A 24,225-nucleotide genomic window follows, 5' to 3' on the forward strand; every position below is an offset into this window, starting at 1 on the left:
TTGCATTCCTGAAGCAAAGTCATGGTAAAGAAAGAAGATAAAAAGGAAAGGTAGAATATGTTAAGAATGAAGTAAAACAGACAAAAGGAAAAGTAGAAGAGAAGGAAAATTAGATTTGTGAGGTAAAGAGAGCTGACATCAGTAAAAACTTCCCTCTGGTACAAATATTGTGAGAGTTAGAGTAATGGAAGTCTCCCATTACACTTAACTGAAATGAAGTTCGTGATAAAACAGAAAATGAAACCAAAGAGAAGGACCTTGTGGTTCTGTGTATAAAGCATATATATTTTATATATAAATTTATATGTAATTTATATATTTATATATATTTCTATATTTATTTCTGTGTGGAAGAGGGGAACTCTACCTACACTGAAAAGTCAGTTTAAATATGGATTTTAAAAATACACACACACACACACATAAAAACATTGTGTGTTTTGAATTAAGGTACTAAGTGATTTCATTTTTTTGTCTTCTATGTAATAATGTTTTAAAATGGTTAGTGATTGACTCAGTGTTGCAAAATAGTTTAAATGTCTCAGTACTTGACAAAATCTGCATTTAGAAGATGAGTGTGTTTTGTTGTTATTATTCTCAATACTGAACGCGTAGGCCAACTACATTTCCCATAGTCTTCGGAACTGCTTTCTTTGATGAATGATAAATGCAGATTGCTTTTATCCTTAACAATGATATTTAATGGAAAAAGTGAATATCCAAGGAAGTATTTTTAAATAACAATTTTACATTGTGAGTGAATGCACTTTTCTAAACATGCTTTAAAGCATTAGAAATGTTTCACGTTTAGCAATTTTAAAAAGCCTTTCAAATACATAGTACTTTATATAACCAGTACTTTCCTTAACTCATAACATCATCCTCATATTATCTTTTAAAATAGATAGTATATTAATTTAATTATAAGTTCAAATTAGTGATAATAGTTGCTACAAATTGAGTGCCTCCTTTTTTTCAGACTGCGTTCAGGTTACCTTAAAAATAATAGCTAATATATTAATATTAAGCATTTATACTATGCTCATTTAATTCTCACTTTAGGAAACCGGGGCTTTTAGAGGTAAGTCACTTGTCCCTAGTTATATAACCAAGAACTGACAAAACCAGGATACTCTGATTTCATTTATTCAACACATATTTATTGGGCACGTACTATGTGCTAGGAACCATTTTAAATTCTGGAAATACAGTCATCAATAAAATTGACAAGATCTCATAGGACACAGTCTGCCTCCAGTGCCTTTGCTCTTAACCATTTTGCTGTGGTAACTACTTTACATATGTTATATCATAACCCTGTAAGTGTTTTATGTATCCCCCTTTATAGATGAAATTCTGAGGCACTTTTAGATAAATTAACTTTCTCAAGGTGTCATAGGTCTGTCACCTTGCAAAGCTGTTAGCCCATACCTTCTCCATTTTGTAAACAAACATGGCTGAAATAAAAGTAAATCTTTATGTTACAATTAGTATCTATTTTATAAGTTTCTTGGCCAGAAATTCATTATTCCAGAGATTAAATGCTCTATAAAGAAGAGCTGTCACAGGGTTAATCTAGATTGACGTGCTTTGGGAATCCATTAAATTACTTCTTTGTTTGGGAGTCAGTTTAGTTAGTGACATAAAAGAGACTGTTATTGCTTTGGCAAAAAACAAAACGACAACAGGAACTTATTTGTTTACTACCATCCTCCTGAATGGCAATGAACACTATGTGAACTTAAATAATAGATTTTTTAAAGCAGTCTTTTGAAATTGAAAATTTTATGTATGAAAAATGTCATGGTTGTACATGGTTTCCTAACTGTTCGTCAGGGCTGAATTTGCTTTTAAATTTGAAACAGGACACACAATCTGTTTCTTCTTATGTTGCTATTTCTGTATTTCCTTCAGTTTTCAGTGAATCACCAATTGCCATTTCAAACCAATTTAGAATTTTCTTTTATTAAATAGAAGACAAAATGTTTGGGAAATTTATTAGAGAGGAAAGTAAAATCAGTCCTTTTGGTAAGAAGCAACACCAACATAATGCTTTCTCATTCTAGGCTCGATATATCTCTACCAGTCACAATAATCTGGTCTACATTTATTCCTTTAACTTGTCTTACAAAAACAGTAGACATATTGAATATTTTTTCATATATTTTGTCTTGTGCCTGCATAAGATTCTGGTGCAATCCCCAGATGGAAAATAAGTGTTTTAGACAAAACAGTATGTAACACAAAATATCCAAAACAATATTTATAATAAAACCTCTTTTAAAAAATGTTTTCTGAACAAATGAAAGATAACATGCTGGCAAACACACATTCATATGGTTAACAGAAATTTTAGGAATATTATTTAGGAAACATAACCACGAGAGAGGTCATTGACAATAAATGTTTATGTGGAGAAAAAATAGTAAAACTATGAAAGAATGGAGTCTTGAATGAAAAAGCTTCCACTATTCATTATCAATGAGATATATCCAATCATTGCCTTTAATCTTATTTTTGAAGTGATGATATAGAGGGAAGGAAAAGTCTTCTAGAAAATGATATAACCATCCTGAGGATTTTGAGTAAAATATAAAGTGTAATTAATTTACATACCTTTGAAAACTAATGTTTATTTTTAAAATTACATAAAATATAATCAATAATCTCTATTATTCTTGTCCCTGTAATATATGATAACTACAGTAGTATATGATTACTACTGTTGTAAATTTAACATTCACACACATCTTGAATTGCTCAATAGACTCTAAAATATTTACCTGGACGTTGTTTTCTTCAAAAGATTATGCTTCGTGCAGTCAAATATCATTAACTTCAATCTCTTATGATTCTTCTGGTGTAGTATCTCCCAGGATGAAAATACAGTTTACCCATCAGTTAAAGATTAAGATTCAGAATTGGCTTTTTAGGAGAACTTTTTAAATTCAATGTATTTTCCATTGTTTTTAAGTCTGTTACTATTTTTAGAGAAAATGGAGAAAAGGAAAGAAGTGTGTTTGATAGCAAAAGCTTCTTATTCTACCAATAAAATTTCAGTTGATGAAATATCATCCAATATTTGTGCAATAGTGAAAACATTTTGATCTGGGCAACAGTATAAAGGTAGGAAATAGAGAGAAAGGACATATAAAGAAAAGAGGAAGGAAAGGAGAACATGTCTTACAATTAGGTTTGAATTGGGTCATTTGAGAGTCCACCTATGTATACCTAAGAAACCGATAAGGGGTTTGTAGTCTGACTGAAAAACATAGAGTAAATGAAGAAAATGCAATGGAAGATAGAGTGTGACATGATCTGTATGAAATTATTTTTGTTTTGTTCCTAGCAAATACTCTGCCTATTTGATAGCATTTTTCTATATTGATTCTTTAGTATAGATTCCAAGACCTAATATTTACATATAGATTATATAAATCAGGGTTTGTAAGATTTTAGTCTGGAAAATATTCCGATTTGAATGAGAAATTTTGATTTGAATAGAGAATTTATGTTTATAAGGAGAAAATGTTTCCAGTGGTATTATCTGTGCCTCCTCAATCACGATGTTCTCTCTATGCATGTGCAATTTAATATAATACCTACTACATAAAAGGCTTTTAACACAAAGGAATTTAAGTTAGTGATTAATATCCTCAAATAGGAGATAAAGGTCTCTGTTTCTAAACCACTGGCAAAGGAGTTGGGGAAAAGATCTTTGATTACCCTTTGAGGTTGCGAAATAAAGCACCTCAGTATAAAAAGCAAAGTGTTAGGTTTGGTATGCCTCTGGTTTCAGATCATAAAACACTTTTGACTTGGGAATCCGATATATCTGGGTTTACTGCTAGCTAGCTCCTTCACGTTCACTCACTAGCTGTGTAACCTTGGGCAAGTTGCCTAGTTTCTCGCAGCCTTCGTTTCTCTGTCTGTAAAATGGAGTTAAAAATATGTAGCCACAATCACAGTGAGGTGATGCATGTGAAAATTCTAGTGCAGTCCCTGACAAAGTAGACAACTGGGAAATTTATGAGATAGTGAGAATAACTTTGCAATTGTGTACCATAATGTCAGCAGCTTTTCCTGTTGAAGTGAAGCGTTTATCTATGCGAGAAGAATGTTTCCTCAGAAGATAAGTTGTTATAATTTAACCTGCTCCTTTTGTCAGTTTGGAAAAGGTTAAACTTACAAAATATACATAAATTTCTGATTTATTATGTCAGCCTGCCACACGTTTTCAAGACCATTCTGATAATAATTTAAACTTGAATTGCAGAGTTGAATAAAATTGTACTTCTGGTTTCTTCCAGCCCTCCAGATAGACTCAGTATAGAGTATAACATTAGCGAAGAGTTTTGGGTAAACCATTTTTACAAGTTTTCATCTGGATTTTTTAATATGACATTGATTGAAATTTAATAGCTACCAACTTTAGTCCTCTTAATCTCTCATTTTTCATTGTCATCACATTAACTTTATCCACAGAAATACATAGAGTAGTATATTATTATGATTTGAACTTCCTAGATAATTTGTATTCCACTCCCCAGGAAAAGAAACATTTCTTTGCAAATGCAGCATATATATGTGCATGTGTTTGTGTTAAAGAAACTGTATTGAAATTTAAGATTTACAACATTAGCATCTTACCTTCCTGTCATTTCTTCTCCACACAACCTGGGCAGATACAAAAAAACTGATGTCCTGCTTTTGACTCTACTGTAGCAATGAAAGCGAAAGGAAATCCCATTCCCAAATTTGAAGAAAGCTAGTATGCAGATTGTGGGAAAAAAACCCTCAGTGGTCCCATTGTGTACAGTTTTCTGCCCAATGTTTAATCCTATTTTCAAATGGCATTGTTGAAGTTCAAAAAAAATAATTTAAAGGAAGTGGGAAAGCCACCTGGTGTGTTTTCTCCCAAATGCAATAAAAATATCCCCTTTATAAGACATCTTGAAGAACCATGCAAATTACAAGGCTAATGTGAGCCGCTATTGAAAAAAACTGTGCTGTATCTTCATGTGATGTTTAAGACAGTTACTGGAGTTCACTACTACCTGCATTTCTTTCAGAATCATTTCAGAAGATCAGCTAAAAATGCTATTAACTATAAGAGACTCAATCTGTCAAAAGGTATTAAGGCGACATACCATTAATGCTAGTTTAACCTAAAAAATAAAAAAATTATCCTGTAATGAAATGCTTTATACAAACTCAGGAAAGATAGAAAATTCAGTTCTCTTCTACATTAGCCAGTTTTTGAGACCCATGGTGGTGTGATATAGACATCGTAATCTGACTCCCTGCAGTGGCTTTGTAATGGCCCCTTAATACTTATCCATAGATGTGTTTGCTTTTGTGAACATGTCTCAGAGAGCTAGAAGTGACTTTTCTCCAAAATGGAGGAAGGATTTGGAAGAAGTTGTGAGTAAAAAGAATTTATTTTCCTTGGCCATCTCTCAACGTTTCTCCCTAGCATATAAAAACATAGACATCAACACACACACACACACACACACACACACACACACACTCACGCGCGCCCGCGCATACACACTTTGAACTGAGGCATGTCTATAAAGTGCATTTTAAAAGTGACTTTTTTTTTTTTCCAAAATGGGACCATCAGACGCTGAACCCAGTACTACCATTTTCGTATTCAAGATAGTCATCACCTTCATCCATGGGTGTCAAATCTTTAGTTCAGGAGAAAAGCCTAGATGATATTGACATGACTACAAATGAGGACTAGAATGAGATGAAAGTGTCTGCAGTACTTTATGTCCTTCTGAAACATGAAAATGAAACACCATCAGACTTTACAAAGGTCAACTTGGGAGAAAATAAAAGCCAGCATACTCTCTGGATGATTTATAATTTGACCAAATTTACAGTCTTTATCTGATCAAATTATTTGAGCCCTGCTCAGAGGCATAAATCATTGAGGAGTTCCTAAACATCAAGAAAATGTTGGAGAGTGTTTTCTCTTTATTCCACATGAAAGTCAGAAATAAAAGGGGATCTTTTTGAAGGAGCAGAGAGTTCATGACTCAAGGATCTTGATGTCTCACTTCTCAATCAGAGATGGCTCTCCATCCAGGCAGACAGGATGATCACCCAAAAAATATTATATAAAGAGTGCTTTAACACCTTGGAATTGTTTCCCCACTGCCCATCTTATCTCCATCTTTCTTCCTTCCTGCCTTGAAATTCCCTTCATTAGGTAGGCACTTAGTCTCTAGAAGTTTGGTATTAAATATGCTGCCTGGGAGAATTTTCTGACCTTTGCTTTAAGTGCAGATTGTGTCATCAGATTATCTAGCCAACACTTGTCATTCTGATACAATAAAACATAGTTAAATTTCATTGAAGAAAGAGAAAATATATGTGAAATTGATATCATCATTATCATTTGGAGTTACTTAAAACTATGTTCAAGTATCCTTATTATCTGGCTTTCGCTTATGTTTCCAACCTGTTTTCCCCTCCTCCTTTGCATGTGTCATTCATTGGCCTTCCAGCTCTTCCTGTACACACCTGACACTTTCCCACACCTGTGACTTTGTTCATTCTCTTTCCGAAGCCCTCACAAATGTCACATCCTTGATCATTTGTCCATTGGCAGATGAGATCTCTTGAGAGAGCTATGCACGGTAAAGATTTTAGCCCCAACGAGCAGTTATGAGCCATCGAGGGGTTCTAGAGTTATAAGGTGCATAACTGGAGTCTTGCCAATGATGGAGATTGTGTAAACCACCCCAAAGATTCTATCGGGTCGTTCTATAACAACCCAGAATATGCAATATTAGTTAAGTCAACCAGGGATTCTAATGCAGGTGAATCCAGGACCTCTTTGAGAAAAAACTGCTCTAACCAGATCTCCCTTTGCTTTTTAAACTTCTGGCAAAAGACATTCCAGAAAACATTTTTCAAAACAAAAATGTCATTAAAATTATTATTAATTCTCAGAAATTCAGAAACAGTAGATTACAGATATTTTATTCCCTACCTCCCTAGCTGGATTTTTCACAAGTATTTACATGGTAGATAGCTAAATGTGGATTAATGAAATTGCTACTAATCACTTTTTAAGAAAATGTAGGAATCCCAAGAACATGCTATAATTTGCATCACTTTTGTACTGCCTCTGCCAGCTCTGTGGTTAGAGTAACAAAACAAGTATTTATGAAAAGGGCAGATTTCAGATGAAAATAATTCTTTTGCAAAACTCAGGAAACGGTATCAGAGCCTGCGAACTGTGCTCTTCCAACTGGAGAATCCTGTATTTGTAATAAATTCCTTTTGCTCTGGATGAGTTCTGCATTTTCAATGAGGTTAACTTGGCAACATTCTAGTTGATTTTAATAAAAATAGCTGCTTTGAGGACAGGGAGCTGAGGTTGCCAAATTTACAGCTGCCTTGCACAATTGCTCTTACACCTCCTTCAGGGCTACTTAGAACCAGTAAGCAAATTAAGTGTATCGATTGCAATTTTGTTGGACTAACCCCCCCTCTTTTTTTCTTAGGGAATAAACTTGATTCCTTTCAGTATGTGTCTATTCAGAGTGATCTCTTTTCTTTTCAGCCATAACACAAAGACAACATCATGGCTGGATCCACGACTTGCGAAAAAGGCTAAACCTCCAGAAGAGTGCAAAGAAAATGGTAGGTTATTCAGTTTTTATGGTGTTTCAGCATTGCACTTCGAGAATATTTGTGTTTCTTAAAAGAGAGTCTCACCTAAAACAGCAATAGTGTAGTTGAAACAATTTTAAAGATGGAATATTTAACGCTCAGATAGGAGAGAGAATTAGCTCAGCATTTCAGCAGTGCCATGTGGGTTTCCTTTCTCTCTCTGAGGAGACTGTGCTGGATCTCACTTCTCTGTCATCTCTGTTGCTGGTTCTGTTTGACTTCTGGCCTGACTTTCCACCACCTTCTAAGGACTTTTGTTTGCAGTATGTCTCTCTGAGGACTCTGATCTTTTCATTGAAATTAAATATGATATATAGAGAAACAGTATTGTGAACCTATAAGCAATGTTTGATTTTTGTGTTTTGAGGCATAGTATTCTGCTAGTTATTAAGGAATCAGTGATATAAAGATCTACACATATGACTACTTTCTTTTAATCACACATTTAAATAAAATAATTAATTACATGAATGTACTGGGTTATCCTTAGTATTTTCTAGTTTCTAACGTAGTAACATTAATTAACTTGCTTAAAAATCAACTGTTTTCATATATGTGAAGAATTTTTTAAAATAATTTTAAGGATTACATGAATGTAAACCTTGTCTTTAAATTAGGAAATTATATAGATGAAGTCCGTTATGGAAGATATTTATATTTTTTTTAAAATATAGAGCTTAATGTTAAAAGAGCACTTGTAAGTAATCTAAAATAATAAAATGCACCCTCTCCTGATGATTTATTATTTGGCCACATTTATATCCTTTATCTGATCAAATTATTAGAACCTGTTCAGAGGTATCTATCATTGAAGAACTCTTAAAAGTGAAAAAAGTGATGAGGACTATTTAAACTTTTTAAAAAGTCTGTAATTCCAAAAGGCCTGTTATTTTAACAGTAATTCCGGCTTTCTCAGATAGTATATAGAAAATATTATTATTCCTATGTTATATGGGAACTACTTGCAATCTAGTTATACTATTGAGTTACATAAAAAACGAGAGTGTATAATTTACATGTACATAGTTGAATGCATAAATATCCAGTTTTGAAGCACTATATTTCATTTCTTATTCATAGCTATATCTGTATGCCTTCTGTACAATAGTACAGCTGTATGTACTTGAATTTCATAAAATTATTATGTGGCCTGGACTTTTGAGCACCATTAGGTTATATTACATTGACACTATTAAGACGTGCGTTGCAAATTGTGATAAGTTATAAATTGAAATGACCTGATCTGTTATATCTGGGAGTTACAATTTACTTATGCCACAGATGTAAAACCTTTGTATATACTAATTTAAGTGAATTTAACAATTTTGCACTTCTGTGACACATTGAACTTCTTGGCTGTCTTGTTCCTTTGAGTTGTTCTTTTCATTATAAAAGCCTGTTGAAGTCAAATTTTAAAATCCTGGGAGAGATGTAGGTATAACATATTGCATAATTATAATTTTTCAGTGTTATCAGTGTTTCCCACATCTGCACTTTTCTGCCTTCTCTGGATGGTCGATGGCTAAAATATGATGCCAGTGTCTGTGAAAAACAGGTCATTAAGAAATGAGTCCTAGAATACAGTCTTATAGCTCAGAGTGATTTGTAATTGGTCATTACTATTTGTTCTCATTTTCTACAAAATAAATACTTCATGGATTTTATTCCATATATTATTGGAATGTTTTACAATGGAAACTAACATCTAATTAGTTGGAATGTCATTATTCCAAACTTATGTTTTAAGGTTTCTTGCCAAGAGAAGTGCTTTCAGGTGATATTGTTATTTCTGTTTCATTTTTCTTTTCTTTAACTATCATAGGTTAAAATTGCTTGTTTGAAAAGTCGGATGTTAACGGACTGCTGTTGAACCTACTAGTTAAGTCAGGCTTCTTTGTATGTATCACAGTTCAGCACAGATCAAACAAAGTTAGTAAAGTCGTCTTCTGAATGATGGAATGTGTGTAAATTGTGTATTAAAATTTGTAGAGGCTCAAGATGATAATATCTTTCTCCAGTAAAGATAACATGTTTTCTCCTGCCAGGGAGGTGGCGTGGAGGCTAATTACCTCAATCTAATCTGGAGCTGAGCCAACATGAGGTTGGGTTCAGTTTTGGTGAGACCCAATCTGTCTCTGATTTGCTCCTATTCTTAGGGTGTTTGCTGACCCAGATTTTCAACTAACCAGTCTATTGCAGGTCTGCAAACACTTTCTGTAAAAAGTCAGGTAATAAATATTTTAGGCTTTGCAGGTCATCCTCTCTTTGCAACTAACTGTTGTTCAAAAGCAACCAAAGTCAATATATAAATAAGGGGCATAGATGTATCCTGGTAAAATTTGTTTAAGAATACAGGGATTTCACATAACAAAGTGCTTGTATTTTGGTTTTTTTCTCAACCATTTAAAAGTGTATAAACTGTTATTAGCTGGCAGACCATACAAAAAATAGTGACAGGCTGGATTTGGTCCACAGAATGAACCCTGACCTACTGGCAGGTCTTGCACACCAATATTTTTTAAGTGTTTTTCTTTTCTGTAGTACAAGACTGAAAAAAATCTGGGTGTTTTACAGGGGTTTAGCTTAGTATTTTGCCTCTAGACCTTGTAGGTTCAGAATTTGAGAAACGTTATCATGGGATAACTGGCCATGTGTTTGAGATCTCTCAAGGCTATGTTTTGTCCCTTCAATCCCACAAGACTCCTCAGCTCAGTGCTGGTTTTTCTAACCCCCAGCAGTGGTCTTCTTCCCAGGCTGCTTCTGAATTCTTTCCAGAGCCTCAAATCAGCACAATCAGCTGCACGTTGTTCTCTCACCTCTCCAGGGTTCTTTCCGTGTCAGAATTTTGATGGTCTATGCCTGTTGTTTTAGAGTTCTCTGGTCTTTTCAAACTGCTTACTTTTTATATTCTATCTAGATTTTCTATGTGTTCTCATGGGTTATAACCTGCTGACCCCACCTACCTGGAACAGAAATTTTAGTGCAGTAATTTTTAAGTTGAACATTTTAAACCTTATTGGATTGCATCCCACTAATTCTTTATTAGGATTATAATTTATATTTAACCTCTCAAGATTGAAGTCCATGATGTTGTATATGTGCACATACTATTATGAAGGTCTGCATGCATGTGTGTATATGTAGATACGGATCTGTAAATGTATGCTTCTTCACATCTGTTCACATAGGTGCATGAAGTTAATGCCTTGGTCAACTATATTAAAAGGAAGACAAGTGAAAGAGAGACAGGAGGGGTATCAACTGATTTAAATTATTCTTGGGCTAGAGAAAAAAAACTAGCAGATGTTTTCTCATTGCTATCAAGGTGGAAAGGGAACATGGCTCAGTACAAATACATATTAAGCAACCACTTATTTTATTCACACTAAAGCAATTATTTTGCTTTTCTTTATTTGAAGGATAATACTGCTACTAAACATAAAATATACTTCCTCTCTCATAATGTGGTTGAAAGTACTGAAGTCATTGTATCCTATGCATTTGTCATAGCTCTGTCCATTTTTAGCATTTTAAGACAAGTCTACAGGGCAGTAAAATGTCTCCACCTGTTACTGGATTCTAATATGAGTATTTTGGGGAGTGCTGTTTAGCAAGCTAATATAGTCTTTTAGAAAATACCACAGAAATAGCAGTTAACTATGAAATAATTTGGATGCAAGTTTGGTTGAACTGTATATAGAGCACCATCATATTTGTCTCCAGCTCTCAGAATTGGAATTTGTCTGAGACAATTCCAATCACAAACATCCGACAAAAAAAATCACTGAGTTAGGGTTAGTATCACAATTGGTTAAAGCCTGTTAGGACCATTCTTTTCTTAAAGTTGAAATGCAATTAAAATCAGTAGGCCCACAATATTGTATTCAGGAGAGGAAATTGCCAGGGAAAACTCTGTTCCAAACCCAAATCTGTGGGCTCTTGGGCAGGGTACTTAATCTGTGGGAGCCTCGGTTTGCTTACCTGTTAAGTGGGAATAATACTTATTTCATGCAGATTTCATTTCACGTACAAGAAGGACAGCTTGTTGTACCATAGGCTCTAAATAATTGTTCCTTTTGTTTCCTTCTGGTATGCTCTGAGCCAACAAGTTAACTATGTAGAAGATAAAAAGAAATTCAGAATAGTTGGCTTACCCTAAGAGCCTTGAATTACTGCAGGGTGTCCTGGAGGGATGGAAAACAATAAGCCATGTGGATTAAAATTATCCAGCCAGCTAATTCCAGACTAATGTGAATAGACTGGAGGTTCCCCCGTTCATTCTGTTAAATTGGCTCTAAATTTTAACAAAGTTATAATTGCACCTGTATGAACTAGTGGCTTTGTTTCTGTATTCTTCATCTATGAATTGTGAGCTTTCTCACATTACAGAAAAACAATCACACAATATTAACCCATTTACCTACGTTTACCCACTGCATTTCAACTGAGCTTAACTGAAGCTTTGAGCTATTACTTAATCTACCTTTTTAAAAAACGTGTCCAAAATCAACATGAACATAGACAGCATAAGCTATGCTTTATAATATTTATTAAATGGATTTTTTTTCCCAAGAGAAGGAGGTTGCATTTATAAAATAATAGAAAACAGTAATTAGTTTTAGGTCATTTCTTTAGTGAGTTTCATAGAACTGACACACAGATTTGGAAAGGAAATGTGTATTTCTCGTAATTCAGATTTTGTCTGTGGACAGCATAGTTTTATTTTTCCTTAAATAGGAACTTTGGCCTCTTTTTTCATTAAGTTTGTATTGATAATTATGGTGCATTAATAATCTGTTTTCTCAGGATTAAATGTGGCCAAATTAGTTTCACCTTTAAATATTTGTTTTTCTAATCTAATAAACCTGCTAAGATTATGTTTGTGAAGCACCTTAAAATTTTTCCACTAGGAAGAATTCATAAAAATATTCTGAAAATATTAACTATTCAAGTACTAAAACTTCAAAATTGAAAAGATTCATTTATATGCTAATACTGATCTTCTGTATGTAAATATTATAAACAAACAAATTTGAATGTTATTTTGTTTCTATGCTAAGATTTTGGGTGTTTTTGTAAAAAAAAAATTTAAATATCTTAATAGAAGCCATTAGTTCTTACTTCACTAATTGGCAATTATTATTCATAATTTTCCATAGCAGCACTTTGAGGTACGCTTCATTCAATACTATAGCAACTTTTCTAGTATTTTTGGCTCAGAAGTACTAAGAAATACCAACATTTTAGGAATATAAATATTTTGTGGCAAAAATATTAAAAATCAATCCAAAATATATCATATAGGGTGGATATTCCACTATTGTGCACTAGTACCAAATTCTGAGTTGTTTATGGCTGGCATCTGTTCTAATTGGTCCCATTTTGTTCTGATTAGTTGGTGCCCCAACCCTGAGAGTTATTAAATATTTTGAGTATAATTCCTGCACTAATTATTTTTGTAGTTCCCCCTCCCACCTGTTAATATTTACTGTAGCTATAAAGTAGTACCTATATAAGAATTATGAAATTCTGTCCTTCTTTAGTTCTTTATTGCTCACGTTACCTTTATGTTTAGGAATGAGTTCTGCCTTGTCCTTACTCCTTAATGCATACAAGCTTAAAGATAATCTTGACATCATTAAATCTGTTTGTTCTGCACAATGGCAAAATGATTTCAAAGTTTTTCAAATACGACTTTTTGATTTTTTTTTATTTCAAAAGAATTATAAATTCACAGGAAATAAAGGAATGTACCGAGAGATCCCAAAACACCCCTCGCAAAGCATCCCACAATGTTAGCACCTTATAAAAATATAATATAATACCAAATTCAGGAAATTAACATTGGTACAATCCAAAGACCTTATTCAGATCCCACTAGTTATACAAGTACTCATTGTGTGTGTGTGTGTGTGTGTGTGTGTGTGTGTGTGTGTGTATGTTTCCACAAAATTATATCACATGTGTAGTTCCACATAACTAGGACGACAATCAAGATTCAGAACTGTTCCATCACCACAAGGCTTCCTCATGCCAGCACTTTAGAACCATATCCACCTCCTCCCTCTACACAGTCCCTAACCCTTAACAACTGCTGACCTGTTCTCTATTTCAATTACTTTATTATTTTTAAAATGTTGTATAAACAGAATTCTACAGTGTCTAAACTTTTGAGATTGCTTTTTCCACTCAATTTAATTACATTGAAATCTATTTATGTGTGTATTGCTACTTTTTATGTACCATTGTTTATTTAAGCATTTACCCATTGAAAGACATCTGGGTTCTTTCCTGTTTATAGCTAATTACAAATAAAACTGCTCCAGACATTTGTATACAGGTTTCTGCATGAGCATAAGTTTGATTTCTTGATAAGTACCCAAGAGTGCAATTGCTAGGTTATATAGAAACTACATTTTTAGTTTTAGAATAAACTGCCAAACTATTTTCCAGACTGGCTGTACCCTTTTACACTCCCACCAGCAATGAACAAGTGATCCAGCATCTCTGAATTCTTGCTAACATTTGGTGTTATGATTTTTTTTATTTATTTTATTTTTTTGCCATTCTGATCCATGTATGATATTGTGGTTTTACTTTGTATTTCCCTAATAGATAATAATATTGAACATATTTTCATGTGATTATTCCCATTTGTATATCTTGCTTAGTAGCAGGCCTTTCAACCAATTTTTAATTAGATTGTTTTTTTAATTCAGTTTTAAAAAGAGTTCTTTGCATATTCTATATATAAGTCCCTTTATCAGATATGTTGTTTACAAACATTATCTCCCAGTCTGTAATTAGCCTTTTCATTATCTTAATAAGGTCTTTTGCAGAGAAAATGTTTTTAATTTTGATGAAGTTCATTTTATGAAGTTTTCCTTTTATGAATCATGCTTTTGATGTCAAGTCTAAGAACTCTTCAGCTAGCCCTAAATACTAAAGATGTTCTCGTACGTTTTTCCTAACTTGTATAGTTTTACATTTAAGTTTATGATATGTTTTGAATTAATATTTATATGAAGTTCAAGGTTTAAATTAAGGTTCAATTTTTTTTTCTATGGATATCTAATTTCTCCAACTCCATTTGTTGAAAAGGCTGTGGTTTCTCCATTGTATTGTGCATGCACCTTTTCCATAAATCAGTTGGTTTTCACTGATCTATGCGTATCTACCTCTGCACCAGAACCACCCTGTCTTGATTGCTATAGCTATATAGTAAGCCCTAATATTAGGTAGACTGATACTTCCTACTTTATTCTTTTAAAAAGATAATAGGTAGATAGATAGTTAGATGCCTTAATTAATCGGAAGATATAACAATTCTAAACTTGTATGCACCTAATAATATAGCTTCAAGTCATACATAGAAGGAAAAATGACATCTAAAAAAAGAATTTGAAAATTTTACTATCAGAGTATATGATTTCAATACATTAAACAAAAAAATAAGAAGATTTGTATAACAGAAATAGTATTCTTGATCCAAAAATCACATATTAAACATTAAATACACAGTACTCCATAGAGCAAGTCTCAACAAAATTCAAAAATAACATTCCTAAATTACAGGAAACTTTAATTACATATCAATAAAAAGATAACTAAAATCTCTCCATACTTGGAAATTTAAAAACACATTCCTTTTTTTTTCTAACTTTATTAAGATGTAATTAGCAAATGAAATTGTGTCAGTTTAAGGTATGCAATGTATACTGTGAAATCATTACCACAATATGGTTAGTCAATATGGCCATCAACTCACATAATTATCTTTTCATGTTTGTGTGGTGAGAGCATTTAAGATTTACTCTCTTATCAGCTTTAAGCATATAATACAATACTATTAACTATAGTCATCATGCTGTACATTAGATCTTTAGAAATTATTTATCTTATAACTGGAAGTTTATACCTTTTGACCAGCATCTGCCCACTTCCCCCACTCCCCATCCCCTAGCAACCACTCTTCTACTCTCTGTTTTTATGAGTTCAACTTTTTTTATTTTCCACATATAAGTGAGATCATATAGTATTTGTCTTTCTCTGTCTGACTTTTTAACTTAACATAATGCCCTCCAAGTCCATGCACATTGTTGCAAATAGCAGGATTTTTTTCATATACATATAATCTTATATATACATTACATATACTTTATCCATTCATCCATCAATGGACACTTATGTCTTGTTTCCATGTCTTGGCTATTTGAATCAAGCCACAGTGAACATGGAAGTGCAGATTTTTCTTCAAGGTAATGATTTAATTTCTTTAGATGTATACCCAAAAGTGTTTATTGGTCCATTTCTTTAAATTAGATTAGTTTTTTTCTATTGTTTCTATTGAGTTTATGAGTTCCTTATATATTTTGGATATTAACCCTTTTTCAGATAATGGAGCTGAACCCATAAAACCATAATAAATGGTCTGCAAATGTTTTCTGCCATTACATAGATTGCCTTTGCATTTTGTTGATTTTTATTTCTTTGTTTTGTTGTTATTGTTCTTGCTAAAAAGCAGAAGCTTTTTAGTTTGGTGTAGTACCACTTGTTTATTTTTGCTTTTATTTTTGTTCTTGTTTATTTTTGCTCTTGCTTTTGGTGTCATATCCAGAAAATTATTGCCAGCATCAATGATAAGGAGCTTTTTCCATATGTTTTTTTTGTAGGAATTCTACGGTTTAAGGCTTTGCATTTGAGACTTTAATCTATTTTGAGTTAATGTTTATGAGCGGTGTAAGATAAGGGTCCAATTTCATTTTTCTGAATGTGAGTATCTAGTAATCCCAAACCTATTTATTGAAGAGACTATTATTCCTTATTGAGTATTCTTGGCTCCCTTATCAAACATCAGTTGATGTAAATCCATGGATTTATTTTGGGCTCTTTAGTCTATTCCATTTATGTCTGTGTCTGCTTTTATGCTAGTACCATACTGGTTTCTTTTTAATTTTTAAGATATTTTTATTAAAATATAGCTAATATACAATATAATATTAGTTTCAGGTATACACCATAGTTATTCACCATTTATATACCTAAAGAAGTGATCACCATGATAAGTACAGCAACCATCTGACACCGTACCACTCTATCATAATATTATTGACTATATTCACTATGCTATCTATGCATTACATCTCCATGACATATGTGCTTTATACCTGGAACTTTGAACCACTATTCCTCTTTGTCTTTCCCCCTTTTAATTTTTCAATTATGGTTAACATTCGATATTATATTAATTTCTGGTGTACAGCACATTGTTTAGACATTTATATAATAGTACCCACCTGGCACTATACATAGTTCCTGCCTTATTATTGACTATATTCCCTATGCTTTACTTTATACCTATTGACTATTTTGTAACTTCCAATTTATATTTTTTTATCCCTTCACCTTTTTCAACCTGCTCTCAATGCCCTTCCAATCTATCACGTCAATAAATCTAGCACCCATCTGACACCATAGGTAGTTATTACAATATTATTGACTATACTCCTTATGTTATACCCTACATCCCCATGACTACTGTGTAACAACCAATTTGTACTTCTTAATCTGTTCCTCTTTTTCACCCACGCAACCCCCCTCCCATCTGGCAACCATCAAATGTTCTCTGTGTCTATGAATTTCAGTTTCTTTTGTTTCTTTTGTTCATTAGATTACATTTATAAGTGAAATAATATGATGTTTGTCTTTCACATTTGACTTACTACACTCAGCACAATACCCTTTAGGTCCACCCTTGTTGTAGCAGATGTCTAAATTTCATTCTTTTTAATGGCTCATTAGTATCCCATTGTATATATGTTCCACGTCTTCTTTATCCATTAAGGGACAACCAGGCTGCCCTCATATCTTGGCTATTGTAAATAATGCTGCAATGAACCTATGGGTATGTGCCCTCGAAGTAACATTTTGGGTTTCTTCAGATAAATACCCAAAGGTGGAATTATTAGGTCCTTCTTCATCTCTTGTTATAGCCTTTGTTTTCAAGTTTATTTTGTCTGGTATAAGTATTGCTACTCAGCTCTTTCTTGTTTGTTTGTTTCCATTTTCATGAAATATCTTCTCCCATCCCTTTACGTTCAGTCTGTATGTATCTTTCAATGTAAAATGAGTCTCTTGTAGGCAGCATATGTATGGGTCTTCTTTTCTCTTCCATTGAACCACACTATGTCTTTTGACTGTAAAATTTAATCCATTTACATTTAAAGTAATTGTTGATAAATATATGCCATTTTATTATTAATATTTTTATCTTATTTTGTTTGTTTTTTTGTCTTCCCTCTAAGATTCTTTACTAGTCTGGTGGTGATGAACACCATTAACTTTGTCTTGTCTGGGAAGCTCTTTATCTGTTGTTCGATTCTAAATGATAGCTGTGCTGGTAGAGTAATCTTGGTTGTAGGTCCTTGATTTTCATCACTTTGAATATTTTTGGCCAGTCCACTCTGGTCTGCATGTTTCTGCTGAGAAATCAGATGACAGTCTTATAGGAGCTCCCTTATAACTGCTTTTCTCTTGCTGCTTTTAAGATTCTTTCTTTATCTTTAATCTTTGGCATTTTAATTGTGATGTGTCCGGTGTGGGCCTTTTTGGGTTCATCTTGTTTGGAACTCTGTGCTTCCTTGGCTTGAATATCCATTTCCTTCACCAGGGAAGTTTTCAGTCATTATTTCTTCAAATAGGTTTTCAATTCCTTGCTGTCTCTCTTCTACTTCTGGTACCCTTATGTTGCGAATGTTGATACACTTGATATTGTCCCAGAGACCCCTTAAACTACATTTATTTATTTATTTATTTATTTATTTATGTATTGCTGTTCTGATTGTGTGTTTTCTGCTTTCTTATCTTGCAAATCTCTGATTAGATCCTCTGCTTCATCTAATTTGTTGATTCCTTCTAATGTGTTCTTCATTTCAGTTATTGTGTTATTTATTTCTGACTGGTTCTTTTTTGTTCTGTATCTCCATTTTTATGTTTCCTACCTCTTGGTTGAAGTTCTCCCTTAGATCATTGAGCATCCTTATAACCAGTGGTTTGACCTCTGCATCTGGTAGATTGCTTGTCTTCATTTAGTTTTGTTTTTTTCTTTTCCTTTGTCTTGTTTTTTTTTTTTATTTGGGACATGTTTCTTTGTCTTCCCATTTTGGCTGCCTCTCTGTGTTTGTTTCAATATTAGGTAGAGCTGCTATTTCTTCTGGTCTTGGTAGAGTGGCCTTATGTAGTAGGCGTCCTGTGTGGCCCAGTGGCACATTCTCCCTGGTCATCAGAGCTGGGTGCCTACGTGTGTCCCTTGAGTGGGTTGTGTGTGTGTCCAACTGTTTTAGTTTATTATTAGTTGCTATTTGCACTTCAGTGGGAGGGACTGACCCTTGGGCTCATTGGTTGTGAGGATACCCATGAGCACTGTGAAAGAGTTGTTGTGCAACCTTACAGAGCAGGATTTGCTTTAGCAGGACTCTGGTGCCTGCTCAGTCTTCCTTTTGGGTATGTCGTACTTGGAGGTGGCTAGGTGATGCTCCATCTCACTTTGAAGCTGGCCACAGCATGTGCCAGCCCCAGTGCCATGTGGGAAGGGATGCACTGCAGGCCAAATTCAGCCGTAGCCTGTGGACTGCTCTGGCTACCTGGCATGAGCCCCACAGCAATCCACAGACGGCCACCACCTGAGCTATACTTGGAGGTGACTCAAAAAGCCAAACCACAAACGAAGGTCAGCTGCCACTACTGCTGAACTTAGGGCTGCTCAGCCGGAGGTATGGGACATGCTGAAGCCAGATGCTGCTTGTTTGGGTTTAGTGAACCTTTAATGGACTTTAAGAAAGTCTGCAGCATGAGCCAAGGCAGGCAGTTTGTACAAAAAAGCCTCTGGAAGCAGCTTGGATGGGCCCGAAATTTGGGTGGGTGGGGTCTTAGGGATTCAGGGCAAATGAATGGTGTTACTTTAGTTGATACAGACTCAGAAATGGCATCTGTCAGCATCTGCACACCGGGAAGGGCAAGGCCTCATGCAAGGAACAATGGCTTCCACCAGTTCCTCCATCCAGGAGAAAGCTGTACCTCCAGCCCTACACTGAAGCCAGACTACTTAGTTCCTCCCCGTATGTCCCTGTCACCTTTTGTGCTGCTGCCCTAGTACTGGAGCTCAGAGCAAGTGAGTCCATCAGCAAGTAAGTCCATGCACAGGCCCTTTAAGAGGAGCACCTGGGACTGCAGGCTCCCTCCATCTCACTCAGCCATAATCTCAACTGGTTTTTCACAGACAGAAGTTATGGGGACTTCTCTCTCTGGCACTGGAATCCTCTGCTGGGTAGCCTGGTGTGGCGTTTGGATTTCTTGCTCCTCTTGTTGAGACCTTGGCAGCTGAGATATTCCTTCCAATTCTTTTTTAAACTTTTATTTATTTAAGTGTGTTTTTCCAGGACTCATCAGCTCCAAGTCATGTAGTTGTTTCAGTCGAGTTGTGGAGGACACAGCTCACAGTGGCCCATGTGGGGATCGAACTGGCAACCTTGTTTTTAAGAGCACTGCGCTCTAACCAACTGAGCTAACTGGCCTTTCCCCCATTTTTTAAATAGTTATACATGGGTGTGGGACCAGTCTATTCTGCATCTCTGCCCCTCCTAGCAGTCTCAAGGTGGCTTCTTCGTATGTCCTTAGTTGTAGGGCTTTGGTTCACTCAGAATTCAGACAATTCTCAATGATGGTTGTTCTGTAGTTGTTGTAATTTTGATGTGGTCCTCAGAGTATGCAAGCACAGCATTTACCTATTCCACCATCTTGACCAGGATCAATACCATACTGTTTTGATACTTTAGTTTTGTAATATAATTTGAAATGAGTAAGTGTGATCCCTCCAGCTTTCTTTTTGTTATTTTTTTCCTATGGTTTGCTTTGGCCTTTTCAGGTCTTTTGCGGTTCTATGTGAATTTTAGGATTGTTTCTTATCCTATTTTGTGAAAAATGTTATTGAATTTTGATATAGAGATTACATCGAATCCACACCTATCTTTAGGTAGCATGGACATTTTAATGATATTAATTAATTTAATCCATAAACATAGGTTGTCTTTCCATTTATATGTGTCATATTCAAAGCTTTCATCAATAACTTATACTGTTCAGTATACAGATCTTTCAACACCTTAGTTACATTTATTCCTTAATATTTTATTGTTTTCGATGCTATTATAAATGGGAATGTTTTATGTTTTTTACAGATAATCAGTATATAGAAATGCAAGTGATTTTTATTTGTTATTTTTTTTATCCTGCAACTTTACTGAATGTGTTATTTTGTTCTAACTTTTTTTGATGGTGTCTTTAAGGTTTTCTATATACAAGATTTTATGATTTGCAAATAGAGACAATTTTACTTCTTTCATTCTGATTTGGAGGCCTTTTATTTCTTTTCCTTTAGCCTAATTGCTCTGGCTAAGACTTCTACTACTATGTTAAACAAAATGGTGAGAGTGGGCACCCTTGTCTTGTTCCTCATCTTAGAGGAAGAAATTTCTACTTTCTAGATAGAATATAATGTTAGCTGTGGGCTAGTCAAATATGGATTTATTATGTTGAGGTATTTTTCTTCTATTCCCAATTTGTTGAGACTTTTTATTATGAAAGGATGTTGAATGTTGTCAAATGCTTTTTGTGCATGTATTGAGATGATCATACAATTTTTATCTTTCATTCTATTAATATGACTTATTACATTATTGATTTACATATGTTGAAACATCCTTGCCTCCCATTGATAAATCCCACTTGATCATGGCATATAACCTTTCAATATGCTGTTGAATTCCATTTGTTGTTTTGTTTGTTTGTTTGTTTTAGGATTTTTTTCATCTATCTTTATCAGGGATAGCCTGTAATCTTTTACTGTAATTTTCTTATCTGGCTTTGGTATCAGGGTAATGCTGGTGTTATAAAATGAATTTGGGAGTGTTCCCTACTTTTCAGTTTTTTGGAAGAGTAGGAGGATTGACGTTAATTCTTTGTAAATGTTTGCTGGAATTCACCTGGGAAGCTATCTGATTCTGGGCTTTTCTTTCTTGGGAGTTTTTTGATTACATTCAATCACGGTACTCATTATTTATCTTTTCAAATCTATTTCTTTATGATTTAATCTTGATAGGTTCTGTGTTTTGTCTCATTTCTTCTAGGTTATTTAATTTGTTAGTGTAGAATTGTTCATAGTAGTCTCTTATGAGCTTTTGTATTTCTGTGGTATCGATTATATCTTCTTTTTCAATACTGATTTTGAGTATTCTTTTTTTCTTAGTCTCACGAAAGGTTTGTCAAGTTTGTCAGTCTTTTCATAAAACCTGCTCCTAATTTTCTAGCTTTTTCTGTTTTTTTCTAGTCTCTATTTCGTGTATTTCTGATTTGATCTTTTTTATTTCTTTCCTCCTGCTAACTTTGGGCTTAGTTTGTTGTTCTTTCTCTACTTCCTTGAGGTATAAAGTTAGGTTGTTTATTTGAGATTTTTTTTTCCCCTTATTGTAGGCAGTTATTGACATAAATTTCCTTTTTCATACTTCTTTTGCTGTATCCCACAAGTTTTGGTATGTTGTGTTTTCATGTTCAAATGTTTCAAGATTTTTTTTCATTTCCCTTTGTATTTCTTCTTTGATCCATTGGTTTTTCAGAAGTACGTTGTTTAATTTCTGTATATTTGTGAATTTTCCAGTTTTTCTCCTGTTATTCATTTCTAGTTTTATACCATAATGATAAAAAGTAGATGTCTGGTATGATTTTAGTATTCTTACATTATCTAAGACTTATTTTTGTGACAAACATATGATCTATCCAGGAGAATGTTCCAAATGCACTTGAGAAGAATGTGTATTTCTACTGTTGTTGGAGTGTCTAAGTTTATTTATTTTAAATTATAGTTTAAGTCCAATGTTGCCGTATTGCTATTCTGTCTGGATGATCTATCCATTGTTAAAAGTGGAGTATTAAAATCCCCTAATATTATTGGATTATGTATTGTTTGTTTCTCCTTTCATACCTGTAAGTATTTGCTTAATATGTTTATGTTTTCTGATGTTGACTGCATATATATTTACAATTGTTATATTCTCTTGATTAATCTACTCCTTTTTCATTATATAATAACCTTGTCTCTTGTTAAAATATTTGACTTAAAGTCTATTTTGTGTGATATAAGTATAGCCACCTCTTCTCTTTTTTGGACTCTTTTAAATGGACATTTAAAATAAAATCTTGTATTTGTAAGCAGTATCCCTGTTTAGTTTTAGTATATAGATTCAGGCTTGTTGTGTAGGCTGTGTTTCCAAATACAATATAATTTTCAAAGCCCTTGCAGTGCTATTTCGGGCATCTTAGTTCTTCTTACTTAGGAGCTCCTGATCAATCCCTGCTGGTACCACCTGCAAAGTGTGAAAGGCTGTTTTCTGAGTTGCGCATCACTAGTAGGGATGTAGGATTCTGGATCTATGAGGTAGAAAAAATTTTCACTTGAATATGTTCTCTGCCCCCCTAGTACTGGAAGATGTAAGGCAGGGGATGAATCACCCGCTTGGGATCCATTGTTGTCACCACTGCAGGCATATCAGGCCACCACTCCTGATAGAAGATATGTTGACCTCTCTGGGTTCTACTGATACCACTACTGTAAGTGGAAGTGGCATACCGCTATGGCTAGTTGTGAGTTGGGGGATAAGGCTGCCCACAGGTCCCTGCTGTGCTTCCCTTCTCCTGGTCCTTTGGCCAGAAAGAGTAGACTGTCTCATTTGTTTGCTTGCTTCTTTGTTTGTATAAGCCTGTGGTAGTCCAGGCTGAAGGCTTCCCTGGCACACAGTCAAGAGATAAAAAGAAAACACTGAGACTTCATAGTGATGTTATTCTTTAACTCATGAGGTCCCTAGCCACTCTATCTTCTTCTTTCTAACTTTTCCAGTCTGTTTTAGATTGTCTTTTGAATTATTTCCAGGGTATTTAAAGGGGATAAAAAGGGAAAAGTAAGTCTACGTCATCTTGTCTAGGACCAGATGTCTAAATATGAATTTTAATACTAAATGATAATAATACTTGAAAGCGTAAGAGTATTTTTGCATATACTCTGTTAAATCTACCAACACTCTGTAATGTAGGTAGAGATTTTTCATTCCCATTTTTCAGATAATGATACTATAGCCCAAGATTTTAAGGGCCTTATCCAACAAGTGTAAATAGAAAATGAGGCTTGAATCCAAGCCCTATGAGTGTAAGATGGAGCTCAATGTTATGGCTTTGTGCGACACCACGAGATGCTTTAACTAGAGGAATTATGACTTAAAAATATCTTGAAGGCAACTGGTTAAAATATTTAGATTTTAAAATTTTGTATTTAAAATAAATAAAAATGAACTTTTTCATGTATTTTCAATATTTTCCCTGGGCCATCAAAGATGTTAATAAACCAATTAGTATAATTTTATGATACAAAGCATTTAAATGTTATGTGTTTATGTTCTTAAATTAACAGAGTATATTTAGCTCTCT

The 24,225-nt window shown here is 34.1% G+C and overlaps 1 protein-coding gene across 4 annotated transcripts in view; it reads left to right on the forward strand.

Annotated features, from left to right (window-relative positions):
- Positions 1 to 24,225, forward strand: part of MAGI2 (membrane associated guanylate kinase, WW and PDZ domain containing 2) — a 1,312,199-nt gene that overhangs the window by 875,677 nt on the left and 412,297 nt on the right. For all 4 annotated transcript variants that reach the window (XM_033088532.1, XM_033088533.1, XM_033088534.1 and 1 more), the window contains exon 6: positions 7,586 to 7,665. In XM_033088532.1, the coding sequence (XP_032944423.1) occupies positions 7,586 to 7,665 (80 nt within the window). The remainder of the gene's footprint in view (positions 1 to 7,585; positions 7,666 to 24,225) is intronic.

This window comes from Rhinolophus ferrumequinum, chromosome 20 (genome assembly GCF_004115265.2).
Source record: "Rhinolophus ferrumequinum isolate MPI-CBG mRhiFer1 chromosome 20, mRhiFer1_v1.p, whole genome shotgun sequence".
NCBI classification, from domain to species: Eukaryota; Metazoa; Chordata; class Mammalia; order Chiroptera; family Rhinolophidae; genus Rhinolophus; species Rhinolophus ferrumequinum.